We start from the raw sequence: 17921 nt of genomic DNA, 5'->3' as shown, positions 1-17921 counted from the left end.
CCGACTTCTCTCCACCACACTTCCCTTCTCCTTGTATTGGTTGCCTTTCTTCATTCTGGTGCAAAGCTCTAGACACCTGCTTTCCCTTCTGGTTAATTATCTGTGTGGGTGGTTTTTTGTTTGTTTGTTTTTTTGCTTCTTTGGAAGGATTTGAGGAGAGCACATGTTCTGAGCACCACACCATGCAGGGCTCAGGGCAGCCTGTGAAGGGGTGCCTGCATCTGGCCACCCATCACCACGGCTTTGGGAGACGACCCACATTTGCAGGCTGTGGCTGGTTTGAGAAGGTTTATGCCTAGCACCTCCGATAACTCCAACACACAGCCACAGGTCTCTGATTGGGGAAAGTGCTTCCTCTCAGCACTTGCAGCCTTCCATTGCTTTCCACCTGCTTCATTTCCCAGGTCTCGCAGTCCTTTCTGCCCCTGCACAGCTCATGTGCATTCCTGTTGTCTGTCCCGCCCTCCACTGCAGCTCCATCTTCTGCACCCTTAGTGCCCCTCCCTGCTCCTTAAATGGGAACAGAAGACCTAGTGGCATAGCATGGGTGGGGCCACAGCAGCAGTTGTGCTGGGTGCCAAATTCTTAGGGACACAAAATTCCAAAAAGAAATGAAAAGTAGTAATACCGGTAATAAAAAATAGCCCACCTTTCCCCTCACACAGAAAATATCCCAATGTCTGCGTGGGCAAACGGAGGAGTGGATTTGGGCAATGGCTGGTTGCCAGGGCATGCTCCACACAGGCTTTTTAAAGATACCTGCTCCTGACCAATCACCCGTCCTGTTCTCCGCCATGCTTGACACTCATGGGGCACCGTGACTGCCACTCAGGCAGGTCGCTGTACTATTTCCCCTTCGTTCCAACCTATCGGCGGGTGGTGCAGGGATATTTGCCTTGCCCCAGATGCTGGCAACCCACACTATGCCAGTGGGGGGATCTCCACCCCCCCAACCTAGTCTGCCCATAGAAATGAGTTGGTGTAAGCTGTTAGTCTGGACAGGGTGGTGTGTTTGTGGAGTCCATGCTCCACTTTTCAACGGACTAGCCAATTAATTATCTGTAGTTTTTGTTTTGCTTTGTTTTTTGCAGTTTCACCCAGCACAGGTGCAACTATCTTGGCACTATGTGATAATAAGCCGTCTTTTGTTTTTATCCACATTGGGGCAACAGGATGTTTTGCTAACTTTCTCTGGTACATAGTCACTGTAGGCCCAATATTTTGAAATAGCATGTTTCTGTTGTTACATGTTTGCATGTGTGTTGGTGCATAACAGGGACACATGGAGGTATGGGTCAAGCACACAGTCCTGATCCAAAACTGGGGGACAATCTCTTGCATTTTGCCCCTTTAAAAAACTAGAGGCTGCCCCACCAGCCTACTTGAGCCTTTTGTGAAGGGTGAAACCTTTGAAGGAAGACCAATGAACAGACACTTTTCTGGGGGGGTGGGGGGTGGCATCCTTTTATTCTGAAAGTCTAAATCTAACACTATATTCATTTTTATAATTATTTTTCAAGTTTTGTAAATCAGAACTATGTTACTGGATACTTTTGACAATGCAAAGATCTGAAACTAAACACTGCATTAAACAAAATGTACTTTTATCTAGGCTTAGTAACAATGTGTATACCTCCTGCAGGAAAGGAATAAACATACTGTAATTTACAAGATAAAGATGTTTATTTAACTAATTTTTCTTTATTACCTACTCTCCATCATTTTGCAGCTCAGCATAAAAAAATATGCTGTATTTGTTTTGTGGGAAAATATATTTTAACAAGTAACTACAGTATTATATGTCATTTTAGTGCTCTATTGTCCATAGTTGCTTGTGAATTACAATTCCGTGTGTTTTCTTCTCAGTTCATCCACCTTCTCAGGGACAGTCTTCAGCCAAAATTCCACTTTTTTCTCTTTCAGCTTCAGTGAGACTTTCTGCTTCAGATTTATCTCTAGATACTCCTCCTGGGTGTTATAGGCCGGCCACTCTACCAAGCCTTCTCCATTTGGGTTTCTAGGAGCAGAACCAACAACAGACAAACATTCTGTCATGTCTGCCAAGGCACCCTACATGCCTTCCAGCCAGCCACACCACACACACCCCCATAACTATCACGGTGGCCCATGACTCACCCGCTGCGAGCAAAGTTAGCCCAGTATTTCATCATGGTTCTGCTAAGAACTTTCTCCTCCTCCGTGGCATCACCTGAAGAACAGAGGGAGGGAAGTTCATTACACAGCTGGGATCGCTGGAAATACAAATCCACTCCCACAGGCACACATGCTGCAGCATCCATCAGAATATCTGCAGGAAAGCTTGTGCATGAAACAGTGCCTGTCATTTGTAGTGATCTGCAAGCACTCCAATTGGAGAACAGCCTTTAACAAAGGTGTCGTGGACTTTGAAGAAGCATGAACTCAGGGCTGAAAGGAGAAACAAGCTAAAAGGAGGGCATGTTTGCAAGCCGTGTCCATGATCAACTCCTGCCTGGAAACCTTGGCCTCCACAGTCACTTACGGACTCACTGTTAAGCCTATGTTCATGAAAGACAATCTTACTCGGCTACGAGTGATCTCCAAAGAAGGAGGTCTGGTTCAATGTGTAGTCTTGCCTGACAGCCCTGCACCACATGGCCGGTGGTGCTCTGTTCTGAAATGGGCAGGGAAACCTCACAAGAATATATAGATTTGTCCATGTCAAGGCAGAGGCTGCAGAAGTGTTTGGATGTGATGGGCCAGGTGTCCTGGGGTTGTGCCGGAGCCATGCCCCAGGCCAAATGCCCAGAGGGGACTGCAGGAGAAGAAAAGGCCACTCAAAACACTTGGCAGAGGGGGGGGGAGTGAGGGGGTAAGCTGCCTCCCAGAGAGGCAAAGATGGGGAAGTCCTGGAGGTGGGAGCCTCTCTTGAAGCACAGCCCAGGGCTCATCCAGAGTTGCACTTGTCCTGTGCCTCGAATGTGTGGGTCCGAGCAGGTTCCCGCTTGTCCAGGAAAACCTGCTCTTTAGCAATAAATTGGAGCAGGCATCAATCTGGAGATGTTTTCTCCAATTCAGCAGTAAAGATTGGATTTCTTTGGGGCAGGGCGGGGGCGGCTAGTTTGGATGAGTGCCAGTATCCTACTAGCTTCTCTTGCCTAACAATGAAGAAGGAGGTGCCCTCCTCATCCTCTCCTCACCCCCAGTTGAAGGTGAACTGGTTTGGGGGTTTTCTGGTCCTTGCCTGCCCTCTACTGACCACAGGCAGGAGTGGCTTCCTGCTACTTTCCTCCATCCCCACTGTTGGTTAGGTGCCCAGCAGAGCCCCAGAAAGTGGGCCACCCCTATAAGAACCGCTCAGGCCCTTCCCATGTCCTCCGCCTAAAGTGAGCCTTGCTACATCACCCTTTGGTTTCATTTCACTTTGAATGTACTATATCCCTAGAAAACAACATGCAAACTGTTAATTAGAAAAGCGAAAAGGGCAGGTGATCAGTCTGTCCACCTCTGCCGCCAATTCTTAGCGTAATCTGTAGGCACCAAATCCCTGTCACGCCAAAAGAGTTTCAGCACCGCAGATGACGGCAAACCCAACATGCTTGGGGGGGGCACCATGCCTGCCTCCCGCGCCTGGAAGCTGACCCACCCTACAGCAACCTCCCCCAAAAGCAAGTCCTGGTCACAGGATAGCCGCTTTTTACCATGCAGGCGAATGTCACTAGTGAGAAACGGCCCTCCAAAGACGAACCCAACTTCATCTGCGTGATCCGCTTTCACGTAGTCTGGTTTGGTATCGTGGTACAAACTGGGACGGTGCTGGTACTCAAAGAAGTAAGTGGGAGCCCCGGTCTCTAAAGAGGGAACAAAAGGAGATCGAGGCTGAGAGAGAAGAAAGCAGTGCATTCCCTAAGGACGGTGGCTGCCTGTCCTTTGCCTTTCAGCTGTTAGGTAGGGGGCAGCCTTCGATTCAGGTCTGAAGGGTCTCCTGTACAATCAGAGGGGTTTTCTGGTAAGATCCAGGGAGGCTTCATTTCAGCTCACTAGGCACTCTCTGCTTCAAAAAGCCCCAGGGGAAATTATAAGGCTTTCACATCTAAAAGAAAACAATGTTGGCACCCTCGGTCCAGCTTCCCTGTGGAGGACATTCCACAGGTGGAGGTGCCACAGCTGGAATGCCCCCCTCCTTTCTTTTTCACCCACTTCACCTCTGCCAATGAGAAGCCAGAGAAGTGCCTAGAATAGACCTTTGCAGTCCTCAACAGTTTGTGGTCTGGGAGAAGGCAGAACCTCCTCCAGGTGCCCAGAGGCCTTCCAAAAACTGTGTGTAATTATGACAATGCACTGTGATGCTGGGAACCTATAGATTATGGGGAAAACAGAAAGATCAGCTTCTTCGTGTGTCATCCCTGGCTGCTAGTACACATCAGAGAGGATTTCCCTGGCCTTGCGGAGTCTGTAGGGCCAACTGCTCCTACAGGCACGTGATCCAAAGCAGCTCCTTCCAGTCCACTCACACAGCCTCCTCCTCACGCTGCGGCCTCATGACTTGCCTCCTGAAGGGACAGCATGCTACTGCCCTCTGGGCCAGTCAAAATCCTGCCTGCTGACGTCTGTACTGACTGAAGCTTCCAAGATGTCTCCAAAGGTCATTGGCTCAGAGAGGCAGCCATTCATCCCTTCCCACTATCCCAGAACACCCCAGGGAACAGTGCTACCGTGTTTCTCTGAAAATAAGCCATACCCCGAAAATAAGCCATAGTGATAGGCAGTTTAACCTTGTAGGTTAAACTGTACCATACTGTACTTAATATAAATAAATAAGACATCCCCTGAAAATAAGCCACCGTGTGTTTTTTTAGGAAAAATAAATATAAGTGTCTTATTTTTGGAGAAACATGGTACTACAGTGGTACCTTGCTAGACTAATGCCCTGCTAGACGAATCTTTCGCTAGACGAATGGGTTTTGCGAGGTTGCCTCGCAAGACGAATTAGTTTTGTGAAAAATTCGTCTAGCGAATCGCAGTTTCCCATAGGAATGTATTGAAATTCAATTAATGTGTTCCTATGGGCAAAAAAATGCATTCCTATGGGATTCACAAGATGAATTTTTCACAAAACGAATTGACTCACAGAACGAATTAAATTCGTCTTGTGAGGCACCACTGTAGTTACATTCTTTTTCTGCGTGCTCCTGTGGGACATGCTGTTAGAAAAAGGGGAAAGGAAAAACATCCTCAACCTGTTTGTTTTTAAAGGTAAAGCCACCCACCACTAAGGTTCTAAGATTTCAACTCTGACCCTCATCTGACCTTGGGGGAGTTTCCACACCATCCCCATGTAAATGACCCCCAAAAGCAAAATACTTCCGATCACCCCTTTCAGCTGACAAAAGGGTCTGCAGCCACAAAGGCTGCTTGAGTCTCCTGCGACAAAGTTGGATCCAGGAGAATCCCTCAGCTCTTTCGAGGGAGGTCAACCCTGTCCAGAGCAGACTGTGCACCATTCCTCTGAATCTGGAGACCATCTGCCCACAGCCTTGTCAGGATGAGTTTCAACCCCACTTGGATGACAGCAGCCCTCAAAGGTTGACAAACAGGGGAGGGAGGAGCATGTGTTTGGCTTGGTGGTTCAGAAAGATGCCACCAATGACCCCTCCGCAGAAGCTGGACTGTCTGTACCTCAGCACCACGAGGCCTATCTTGCATGCAGAAGAGCTGAAGGTCCCACCTCCAGGGAAAAGGATCAGGATGGGAGGAGAGGAGGAGAGGAGAGGAGAGGGGAAAACTCTCCCAGCATCAGACACCAGAGAGCCACTGCTGGCATAGATGGACTAAATAGGCAGAGTTGATCCAAGGACTTGATGCTGAGCACCTGTTCTTAGGAGCTTTGCCTAGCAGCTTGTAACACACTTTCCATTTAAACGCAAACATTATCTAGATCCGTAGAAACATACAAAGCCTATGAACCAAAGGCTTTGAAAAACTACTTTGCAGATTTAGTGCAATTGAAAAGAGAAACCCTGAAAAGGTGCAACGGGGGTTATGCAGGCACTTGTGAGATGGGTGTAGCCCTTGCACCAGAATCTCATGTTACTCCCTGTGGGACTTCTTCATGACCTGCTCCCAGTGGCTCAGTCAGCCCACATCTTTGACCAGGCCTGTACAGTATCTGCTAATGGGTGAGGAAGTTCATACCTTGGCCTTTTTCACCCACAGGCTTTAATCCAATTCAGGAATGATTTACTCGTCTTGTTTGCCCAGGGATCAAAGAAGCTGGCATTGAACCCAGCCAAGTGTACTCTCCTTTGGTAAGCATAGAAGCTTATGTGACCCCCAACGATTGGGGGTGGGGGTGTGCCTTGTGAGGAAGGTTCTGGGTGTGATTGCTCTCTCGGCCGCTCACATAAATCACGTGCCACAGAAAGCAAAGCTCTCCACTATAACCAGGCCAAGAACCAAAGGTTGCTGAGAACTGACTAGGACTTATGCACAGCTGAGAAATAGTTGCAAAAAGCTTTTAACTAGGACAGAAACACCACACAGGAGCTGGGGAAACTTAGCTAGGAACTCAAATCGCAGCTACACAGATTAATGATTGCAATTCTGGGGCATCATCACAGGAGCCCTTGACAACACAGATGAAGGAAATAATTGCTGCATCCCCACAGTTACGGTACTTAGGACCAAAATGTCTTCTGAACTTCAGTGATGCGACGCATGAGCTGCAGAATGCCTATGTGATGTGTTCCACTAGTGGTTTGCAAGAAGTAAATCTGGTATCAGAAGCAGATATTGTGCCCTATAGTACAATTTAAACCAGAACAATTAAATTCTCCCTCCCATCCGAACTACTCAGCTAAAATGCTGACCCCTCTTGCCTATTTACTCACATGGATAAATCTGATCTTCTCCCTCAAAGCAGTTGTGGTGCCAGCTTATGTAAATCTTAGACAAAAGGAATTACAGACCTACTGGATGTCATGAGTTTACAGTTTAAATTACTGAAGTGGCGGGGGGGGGGCAATGCTTGCTTGCCATGCCAGCACTTGGAAACTGTGAACACAAGTAAAGGTGAACTGAAGAAATTACGCAGAGAGTCTCTTGGAGTCAAACTCCAGACACCTCACAGTCTGGCTCTGGGGATCCTCTGAGGGAAATGGTGTGCCTCAAATGGACAGGTGCTTTAATGTCAAGAGGAGACTTTATTATAAGTAACACCTGGCGGGGGTAGGGGACACTCTTTTTACCTCTGTGATACCGTAATGTTTTTATGGATGGGATAACAATGAACACATCTCCAATCAAGTCCAGGAACCCATCTCTGAGCTCATCCAGGTCGTTGGTGTCCCCAAGGTACTCCTCAAGTACCATTGGCAGGAGTTCAAGTGGGATCCCCTGAGAGAGAAGAAAAGAGATGGCGGGAAATGGCCGTTGCTGGGACGGGGGGGTGTCCCCTCCTTTCTCAAACGTGCCCTTTGTTACTTGATTCGTGCTACAAGTGTGTAAGAAGCAGGTTGACCAAGAAAAGCCAGCCGCTGGGGAGGGACTAATGAACTGGATGCTATTTCTGTTCACCCTCTGATAAATTTGCCTTGGGGTTCTGGAAAGCACTCCCCTCCATGTTAGAGGGGGCTAAGAAGGGTGTGCTGGTGTAACCCTAACTGATCTTGGGCATCATGACTGCCCTACCTTGGGAAAGGGAGTCAAAAGGTGATTCTCCCCCCTCACACCCTGCCACTGCTACACCCATGTCCTTCTGAATGGAACCGAAGCAGAAGCCCTACGGCCCCCTCCCAGCATTGGGTCAGGAACAATCTCAGGGGGTTTGGGGAAGGCCACTGGCTGGGAACATGTTAGGGCTGTGAAACTTTCCCCCCACCCCATAAGCAGCTGCTTCCAATGGCCTCATGAGAAGGAGAGGGACAGGGGTAAGTTCCCGCTCTTTCCCCCTCCTCCTCCTCCTCTGCCAACCCTGCAAGCAACCATCAGAGCTAATGCCAGAGCCCCCATTCCATCCCTATGAAGTCAGGAAAGGACTCCTCTGGGTCCTAATCCCCCCATGACCATTCACCCGCTCAGCCTAGGCATGAGTTGTCCCATCCAGGTAAACATCTACAGGGTGGTGCTCGTAATCAATCCTATCTCATCTAGTGGGAGGAGGGGGCAGACAAGATCCAAAGGCACCATACTGCAGAATATTTATTCTCAAAGTTTCTCAGAGAAAGGATGCAAATCAACAAAATAAATAGTTACCAAAATGGGGAGGATTGCTTCTAAAGTAGTACGGATTCTGTCCCTGTCTCCCACTTCCTTAATCCCATCCAGGGACCCAGTCTGCATCAAAAAAGAAAAGAAGGGTTAGCTGTGCCTTTGAGAGAAACTCCAGATTAATTCTTGGTTGGGAATGTTAATTATTGCCCACCGTGAACCAATGTTTGTGCTTAGAAGCCACCACCAACCATTAAATCCATAGCCTAATTGTGAGGCTCCTCTTGTGACAGGGATTTCATGCAGACATTTGGGGGGAGAAAGAAAAGGCTTCGCTAGCGGGATCTTACCACACGTGAATTCCAGCCAAATTCATGGTTGGTGACTCCGACCATGAGGGGCACAGCACTGCCCTCCCTCCCAGCCAGAATCTCCTCTGGGGTCTTCGGCATAAACACACCGTCCAAAGATGGCCCCATGCCCTGAGCAAAGGGAAAGAAAGGAAGCGTTTAACTGAAGGGCCCAGGCCCACCCCCCACCAAAATAGGCCGGGAGGAATGATGTGCTCAGCCTGTCTAGCACCTCAGTTGCCTCTCCTGATTCAGGTGGAGCAGAGAGAGAGAGAGCTGGGTGTCACCTGCCTATTGGTGGCGCCTTCAAAACTCCTGATGACAACTCCCCCAGCAGCTTCATAGATGTTCAGTAGCATGGGGAACAAGATGGAACCATGAGTAGCTTCTCATGAGCAGAACCAAGGAAGCACAGTGCCCCCAAACCCCACTTCCTTGAGTGACTCCTGAAGGCTGTTATGGTTAATGGCATTGAAAGCCGCCAAGAGATCGAGAAGAACAAGCAAAGTTGTACTCTCCCCATCTCTCTGCCAACTGTTTAGCGGGCACAATGCTGCAGCCTCACCCTGTTCAGACAGGTTTGGACCAAGTCTTACGCCGCCTGAGCTCTAGCACCAACCCTCCTGTTTCAAGGCACGCAGGACACCAGAGCACCAAGGAAACTGATGTGCTCCACAGTTTTTGTCTGTTTTTAGTTGTTTTTATTGTACATCGCCTTGAGATTAATAAATCAACAATAATAATATTCTGATCAAATAAAATATCTGTTTAGACATCTACACAAACATGTATTTAAATCCAATTTCTGCACTTTTTGTATTCCGTATTTATATTACAGTGGTACCTCGGGTTACAAACACTTCAGGTTACAGACTCCGCTAACCTGGAAGTAATACCTCAGGTTAAGAACTTTACCTCAGGATGAGAACAGGGCGGCCGTGCAGCAGCAGTGGGAGGCCCTATTAGTTAAAGTGGTACCTCAGGTTAAGAATGGTTTCAGGTTAAGAACAGATCTCCGGAATGAATTAAGTTCGTAACCAGAGGTACCACTGTACACTAGGACAAAAAGGAAGCTATAAGACGGGCTGGTCCATTCCTCCTTGCCCTCTCATAAACAGCAATACACACTTGGAGCAGAAGGTCTTAATGAGCCCTCTAGATGGTTCCCCTTGCTAGGAGGGGAGAAACGACTGAGCAGGGCATCAAGGCCCCAGCTTGGGGTGGGGGCTCTTTCCCGACCACTCATGTCACTTACCTGCAAGCTAAAGTCAGCATGGATCAGCTCCTGCTCACTCTTCTGCCGGAGACACTGGACTAAGGCAGCTGAAGTGGTCATCTCACAGCCAAAGATACGGGCAATTTTCTGTATATGTACACAATGACAGGAACTCTTATCTGCTGCCATCGCTGGCAGACTAAGCATTCAAAGGGTGGAGAACAGAGAGCCCACCATTTGTCAAACTAAAAGTGATAAGTGCCCCACCCCATTTTCACTGTAATTCCCACCTCCCTTTGATGGTCACTTTAGAATTCTGCCCGAAAGCAACTATTGTCGTGTGCCAGCCTTAAACATGGCTTTTGGGGTGAATTGTGACCCCAGTATGCATTCATCTTGTCGCCAAAGAACCCGATGGAAAGGGTTTCAAGGCTGCCCAACCTTCTGTGTTGCCCTGGAACTTTCGGGGCCCCAATGACAAAAAATGTCATTTTGGGGTATTATTTAACCTCTCTAGGTGCCCCAGTGCCCCTGATCTGAAGGAACAGGTTTCAGCAGGTTTCAGTGCCTGCATGTCCCTAAGAATGCTGGAACCCTGGTGACAGAAAGCAATAGTTTTGCCTGTCCTTTTATCCCTGACCCCAAGGAACAGGTGTTTTGAGTCTACAGTACATCTTGACCTCATCGAGTGTAGGCCCCAAGACCAATATGCTCACATTAAAAATTCCCCAGTGTGTCAGTGTGTTATTTTCAGGCCCCTAGGAGCAGCCTGCCCATTGCCCAACCATCTGGGTTCATAGTGGGCATGAACGGCCCACCACCCTCACCCTATAGGAGTAGGGCCCTGCCAGGGTGCTGAGGGACCCATTTTAATCACATCTCCTTGGCATAGCTGCCAAGTCCGGATCGTAAAGATCTGGGATCGGCAGCGCGTGCATGACTGGAAGTTGCGTGACGCGACTTCCGGTGGCGCTTCGCCCTTCTATGGGCACCAGAAAATGGCGGCGCCAGCGCCGGAAGTCACTTCCGCGCATGACCGGAAACACGTAAAAGCTACTTCCGGCGCCGGCGCCGCCATTTTCTGGTACCCATAGAAGGGCAAAGCGGCACCAGAAAAATGACCGCCGGGAAGAAGCGAATTTAAGGGACAATGCCGGGATTTTCTGCCAAACGGGAGGCCGCCGGGAAACGGTGAGAAAAAAGGGGTTTTCCCGGCGGATACGGGATACTTGGCAGCTATGCTCCTTGGCAGGCCTCCTCCCGTCTAACTACCAACAGGACCATCCCTATATGAGTGGTCCCTCTCCCTCAGCCGAAACCAGCACAACATACCTCACACCTCCATTTCTAAAGGGCAAGAGTGCGTATTGTTACTACCTGGGGTCCTTTTGTTTTACTCCAGATTGGCTCTGTGCCACACCTGTTACCTGTTACTAATTCCAGTCATGGTACTGAGAGAAGCTGTGGTGGTGGGTTGTAGTGAGATCTCATAAGATTTCAGTAAGATCTTGGCAAGAGCTCACCGGAAGTAGCCACTGCTTCTTTTCTGCCAGAGGTGGAGGCAGCAAGGGGGACAGGGTGCCTTCAGGGCACCACCTTTTGGAGTTTCACCACCTGGGGCGGTTGCCTCAGCCTACCTCATGTGTGAGCCGGCCCTGCCCTGCATTCATGCCACTGGGGGGCTCCACTCAACTTTTGCCACCTGGGCTGTGTTTAAAAAAGAAAAGAAAAAACCAGTGTCCTTGGGACAAAAAACATTTTGGTCTCATCCGGTCAAACAAACAAACCTACTTCAGCAGACTGAGACCTGTTCTGAAAGACTATTGGAAGCTGTGAGACACCGCTCTCCAGGATGGCTCTGTGGAATAAACCCTTTGACAAGGGAGACATAACCTGGCAGAGGAGAAAGGACATCATTGGCAACAGACATTATGCCCTGCTGCTGACCTAACAAAAGCGTTGAATATCAATTTAGGCCTTTTGAGTCCCCATAGAACTTACAACTATTGCATCCAATTCCTTAATCCTAATCTTTCTTGCAGCCAGAGCGAAAAGGGCCACTTTATGTGCCATGATTACATGGGTTCTGCAAGTTAGCAGTGACTGCTACCCCCACCCATCCTTTCCACAGCTTTGAGAGAATGTCTGAGATCATTATTGTATGTTTTGTAAAATGTCCACCTGATAATTAAGCAGCCTATTACTACAATAGAAACCCCCACCATATAACATTTTGGAACTCACATGGGCTGAAGCACTCATAGATCCTGCAGAGACACCAAAGAGAGTAACCAATTCCGGATCGCCCCTGAAATCTCTGATGTTTTCCTGGATCCACTGGAGAGCTGCCACCTGGTCCAAAAGGGCCCAGTTCCCTCTAGCATTCTCGTCCCCTGTGCTGAAAGGAAACCGTTGGCAAGGAGCAGCAAGCTCAGCGCTCAGGTGGATTTTGGAGAAAAGGTTGCCACTTTTGACTCAATGCCAGGTCCTTTTGAGGGTTTCGGATGCACAAGTGGCAAGAAGAGCTGACATGACGGGTCAACCCAACACCCCTCCAGTGAAAAGGGTCCTGGAATACCTTTAGCCAAAGAATCTTACCTGAAGAACCCCAAAATGCCCAGCCTGTACTGAAGGATGACCACCACCACATCTTCGTAGGCAGCTAGCGCGGAACCATCAAACCTGGAAGCAGCCCCAAATATCATATTCCCTCCGTGAATCCACACCATCACCTTCAAAAGAACAGGGGTGGCAGGGAATGACCGGAAGTCAAATCAAATCAAATCAAATTTTATTAAACGGTCACAGACCAAAACGACTCATACAACTGATCAAAGAAGGATAACACAGGGATAAACAGAGGACAATTTCAATACAAATTAGGCCATGACAACACTGTAAAGGACATAAATAAAACTAAATATTCGCATTCGCCTGCGTATTGACATTGGAAAGCTCTTGTTTCCTGCGTCTAATAGCAGCTACACAGAATTTGGCAACATTGATCGTAATTTCAGGGACCTTATATTCTACCAAGGCTCTCAAACGTTGGGATTCTGGCTCATTTTTAAGCTTTTGTAAGGCTGGGGCGATAGGAATGACCGGAAGGTTGCTAGAGAGCATTTTTCATAAAATGTTTTTGAAATAAATTGCATATAATAATTGGACATATAGACTATCTTGTAATGGCTGGGAAAGACGCACTGTATTGCATCATCGTAGACAGGCAATTTTGCAACAAAAGACCTCGCGACCATTTAGTTTTGGGTGCAGTTCAAGATGCAGTCATCCAGTTTTTATTTTATTTTATTCAGAACAATTAAAGAAAGGATGTGGCGCAACCAATCAAAATTGCCCTTTGTAAGAACACGAGAGGCAGAAGACTCTTCAGAGTAAAATGACATTGGCTAGAGCCACTGCCATCAACCCAGAATCTGCTGTCAGCCACCTTACTTTGCAACGCTGCTTTCAGTCCATTTAAAATATGTGCTTACTGGCAACTTAGATGCCTTGGGGGAATCTGCGGGAGTATAAATGTTTAAGTACAAACAGTCCTCGGAACTTCGGAAGGGCGGGTGCTTTTCTTTCCATCTCTTCTGAATTCCTTTGAGTATATCCAGATCCTGGGGGCACCTGCAGAAAGGACACCCCCCACACTCGGCATTACTTTGGAAATAACAGAGTGAATATACAGCACTAGCTCAAATATAAAGATAATAATTTGCAAGAGGTCACGAGAGGTGATGTCAGGGAGAAACTGACACAGGCCAGTTTAAAGGTTTATTGGCAAAGGTTTGGACTTAATCACCTGTTCAAAGTTTTATTTAAAAAAGGCAACAAGAAAGGGGTCTTCTTGACATTCTAATCTTAGAAAACGGGTGACAATGTTCCAGTCAATCAGAGCAGGACCACTCAGCCTTTCTGTTCAGGGAATTCAGTATAAACTGTTTTAGTCTGAAAACAGGATATCCTCTGTTAATAGATTTAAATGCTGGGAATATAGATGTCTTAGGAAAGATGTGCTACAAATGTGATGGGACTATTAGCCTCCACAAGCTTATTGGAACATAATATGCCATGCCTTATCTCAAATAATTAACCACCCTGAGTTTAGAGCCCATTAGCATTGAATTAATACCATTGCAAATTATTTGTCTAACGTGGTCAAATAAGTAATTGTGAATTTATTGAATGCAGCTAAAATGTTGTGGGATTAACAGTGAAAGAGCTCTCAGCCTCCAATGGCTGAGGCCAGGCTGGCTGCTGAAACGTCTGGACTGCTCTGACCCATTAAGGTTGCAGATATTGGAATTTCTGTGGTGTTCGTGTTAAGCTAAAACAGAATTTTCTTTCAGCAGTTAGACCTGTTTTGTTTCCAGTGATTTCTTTCTCAAAAAAATAAAATAAATAAATCCTTTAAAAAAAGATGATGATGAAAACATGCTGGTGGTTCCCAGCACCTCCCCTCAAACATTCCTCTCTGCTGGTTTTTATTTCCCCACCGCAGCCAAGAGGATCTCTTACACCGCTGGGTACGTGGTAGCATCTCTCACGCCACCCCATGGCTCAGGCGGTTGAGGTGAGGAGAATCTCAAGGGGCCAGTGGGAGGCTTTGCAAAGGGGATGCCCAGGAAGACATCGACCAGCCGCTCTGTGCCCTTTACACTTGCTTGCTTCCCTCGAAGCCATCCATATTTTGTGGCCACTTCTGGGTGGGCGCCTTCTGGACCTACACAATGCGTGCATACAAATAAAGTTTTTTAAAATGTGTGAAATCGCAAACATAGAGGCAAAGGTATAGAATTATATAAAACCAGGGGACCAGAGAGCATTGGGCTTGACCACACCCCTCCCCTAGAAAGGATCCGTGCAAAGCCAAAAGCAGCCTCCCTTCTCCCTCCACACAAAGGACATGAGAGCAGCCATCCTCTGCTATCAGCACTTTGAGTTAAAGTGGGTTTTCTCTGGTTATAGCTTTTAAAAAATATACTATTTCATTTTAAACGTTGGCAGCTCTTTCTGTTAAACACTGAGCTTAAAAACAAATAAACCAGAAACAAAAGTAATACACTGAAAGAATCTTTCAGACAACAGCCCTGCGGATCATCCCAAAGGACTTGCAGTCACCTGGTAAAAATCATGGAACTGTGGAGTTGGAGGGAACCCCAAGGCTCATCGAGCCCAACCCCCTGCAATGCAGGAATCTCATCTCAACTAAATTAACTAGATGGCCATCCAACCTCTGCTTTAAAACCTCCAAAGAATGAGAGTGCATCACATCTCATGGGAGTCTGTTCCACTGACAAACAGCGCTTACTGTGAGAAATATCTTCCTGGTGTTGAGTCAGAATCTCATTTCTTGTAACCTGGAGCCATTGGTTTGGGTCCTAGCCTCTGGAGCAGGAGAAAACAAATTTGCTCTATCCTCCATGTGTCAGCCCTTTAGATATTTGAAGATGCCTATCATGTCTCCTCTCTGTTTCCTCCTTACCAGGCTAAACATACCCAATACCCAATACCCTCAACAGTTCCTCATAAGGCTTGGTTTCCAGACCCTTGATTGCCTTCCTCTGCACATATTCCATCTTGTCAATAGTCTTCTTAAATTGTGGTGCCAAAAACTGGACACAGTATTCCAGGTGTGGTATGACCAAGGCAGAACAGAACAGGACTATCCATGGGCGTACCCAGCATAGGGCAGGGGGGCAGCTGCCCCCCCAGAAGCAGGGCAGCTGGAGAGGACAGGCAGGGACGCTGCCTGCTGTGCTCCTCCTCAGCCTGCTTGGCTGAAGCGAAATAGCAGCAGCGGCAGCGAAGCTGCCTCCATTGAAAAAAACCTGGACCTGGGCCAATTTCAGCCCACACTCCTTCAAGTCACAGCGAGCACAGCACAGAAAGTGCTGCCCCACAATGCTCTTCGGAACCTCATTTGCATACATGTGACTTGAAAGAGTGTGGGCTGAAGTTAGCCCAGGTCCAGGTCCAGGTTGCTTCAACGGAGGCAGTTTCGCTGCTGCTGCCTTGTTTTAGTCACCGCTGCCATTAAAGGAGCGGGAGAGGCAGGAGTGCAAGCGTGGGTGGCTCCGTGTGCTGCCTTGCAAACGGCCCCCTTTCCTCTGGGGGGCGTGGATGTTGACCATGCCTCCTGGGGGGATCCTGGCCACGTCATTGCCAGCTAGCCAATCGGGTGGCTGGGGGGCATGGCTGGGGGGCATGGCTAGTGTGCCCCCCCTAGCTTTGATCCTGGGTACGCCCATGGGACTATTACTTCCCTTGATTGGTATACTTTACTCCTCTTAATGCACCCTAGAATTGCATTATGTTATTTTGCAGCTACATCACACTGTTGACTGATGTTAAGCTTGTGGTCCACTAAAACCTCTAGATCCTTTTCATATGTACTACTGACAATCTTATAAGAACAAGCGGTGCAGAGGATAGTATAAATAAATGCTAAAGAGCCTGCCCCAATGGCTTTGGTCCTGAAGCCAGCACATGCAGTTAAGTGGTGGGATATCACTTGTTTTGATGCCTTTAGCTATCAGGAGGTGGCGAAGTCTTCAGCCAATACAAATTGCCTTTCCCTGTCTCTCCACCATCCACACCTCCTATTGGTAAATCTTCACCCTATTGCAACAGTTCAATAAAGATCAAGTTAACTAGCTGCTTTGCTTCTCAATATTCTCTGGTTGGCCTCTGTTATTTTCTCCTACCGATGGAGAACCTACAAAGGACTCTACAAGGGCTCTTGTGTAACCCATAAGGGAATAAGGGCAGAATTTGTTTATTGCAGCTGTCATCTCCAACCCATCCCTATCCATTTTCCAGATAAAATTGGATTTACTGCCAAGTAAGAGAGGAAACAGGGACGCAGGTGGCACTGTGGGTTAAACCACAGAGCCTAGGGCTTGCCGATCAGAAGGTCGGCAGTTCGAATCCCTGCGACGGGGTGAGCTCCCATTGCTCCATCCCTGCTCCTGCCAACCTAGCAGTTCGAAAGCACGTCAAAGTGCAAATAGATAAATAGGTACCGCTACAGCGGGAAGGTAAATGGTGTTTCCGTGTGCTGCTCTGGTTCACCAGAAGCAGCTTTGTCATGCTGGCCACATGACCTGGAAGCTGTACGCCGGCTCCCTCGGCCAATAATGCGAGATGAGTGCCGCAATCCCAGAGTCGGTCACAACTGGACCTAATGGTCAGGGGTCCCTTTACATTTACCAAGAGAGGAAAAGTCTAAGAGAACACATCACAGAATCAATTTCTAGTCCCTCCTCTCTCTCTATCTCTCTCTCTCTCTCTCTCTCTCTCTCTCTCTCTCTCTCTCTCTCTCTCTCTCTCTGACACACAACCAACTCCCTCATCCCAATCTTTTTTAAATCCAGCAACCATTTTCCCCCTGATGAATGGCAGTTGGAGCAACTGAAGTGCTCTTATGCAGAGTGTCAGACACAGGAATGAGATGGGCTGCTGTTTGCAAGAGAGGGATGAAGTGTGGGGGGGAGCTGCTGGTGCATTCTGAGTTGTATTTCTGAATAACACATGAAGATGCCCTTAGATCAAGTCAGACCATTGATCTACCTTGCTCAGAACTGTCTACACTGACTGCCAATGGTTTGCTGGAGTTTCTGACAGGGGCTTTCCTAAGCCTACTAGAGATGCCACTGGGGATTGAAGCTGGGGCCTTCTGCATGCAAGACAGGTGTTCTACTACTGAGAAATGTCACTGTCTCTTCTACAGACTGGAATAATAATACAAAAATGGTGTAACTGGAAAAATGTAAAGAGGTGACTGACACAGACAGAGATGCTCCTCTTCACTCTCCTCAAGAGTGGATTGCAAGGGGCTATTTCACTCTTTCACTTATCAGTCAAAATGAAACACTCCTCTTACCTTTGCCTTCAAGGATTCTGAAGCCAACAGTGCTAATTGCAGCAACCCAGAACAGGGTACTCCATGGGGCTGATGCCATTATGCTTTACTGCCCCTGGGCTGCTGGGCCTTTATATGCTTTCAGGGCAGGGTGCAAAGATCGGCATCCCTTACAAATAAAAGCCGGGGAAACGTCCAGATTCACCTAGCATCAAGCTATAATAATACTAGACCAGCTTTTAATACTATTCAGCTTTCAACAAAAGGGAATCATTAACTGTAATGTGAAGAAAGGTTA

At 47.7% G+C, this 17921-nt stretch overlaps 1 protein-coding gene across 1 annotated transcript; it reads right to left on the bottom strand.

Annotated features, from left to right (window-relative positions):
- Positions 1–1432: 1432 nt before the first annotated feature.
- Positions 1433–17864, bottom strand: LOC118087440 (fatty acyl-CoA hydrolase precursor, medium chain). Its single transcript, XM_035120078.2, has 13 exons — positions 17645–17864; positions 14278–14482; positions 13248–13386; positions 12352–12485; positions 11998–12151; positions 11545–11646; positions 9793–9900; positions 8538–8669; positions 8233–8313; positions 7227–7374; positions 3681–3830; positions 2137–2209; positions 1433–2017 (listed from the first exon to the last, which is right to left on the bottom strand). The coding sequence occupies exons 1-13, from the start codon at positions 17721–17723 to the stop codon at positions 1840–1842; spliced, it is 1683 nt and encodes a 560-aa protein (XP_034975969.1). The 5' UTR covers positions 17724–17864; the 3' UTR covers positions 1433–1839.
- Positions 17865–17921: the final 57 nt, after the last annotated feature.

Source organism: Zootoca vivipara, chromosome 6 (genome assembly GCF_963506605.1).
Source record: "Zootoca vivipara chromosome 6, rZooViv1.1, whole genome shotgun sequence".
NCBI classification, from domain to species: domain Eukaryota; kingdom Metazoa; phylum Chordata; class Lepidosauria; order Squamata; family Lacertidae; genus Zootoca; species Zootoca vivipara.
Note: the sequence above shows the minus strand (reverse complement) of the source record. Positions and strands in the feature narration are given on the sequence as shown.

Excerpts from the sequence above, each read along its gene's own strand:
- LOC118087440 (XM_035120078.2), bottom strand. The coding sequence starts at position 17,723 with ATGGCATCAGCCCCATGGAGTACCCTGTTCTGGGTTGCTGCAATTAGC. Across the intron at positions 8,670-9,792 it reads ATGCTGACTTTAGCTTGCAG|GGCATGGGGCCATCTTTGGA; the intron begins GTAAGTGACATG and ends CCCTTTGCTCAG. Across the intron at positions 8,314-8,537 it reads TTGGCTGGAATTCACGTGTG|ACTGGGTCCCTGGATGGGAT; the intron begins GTAAGATCCCGC and ends TTTTTGATGCAG.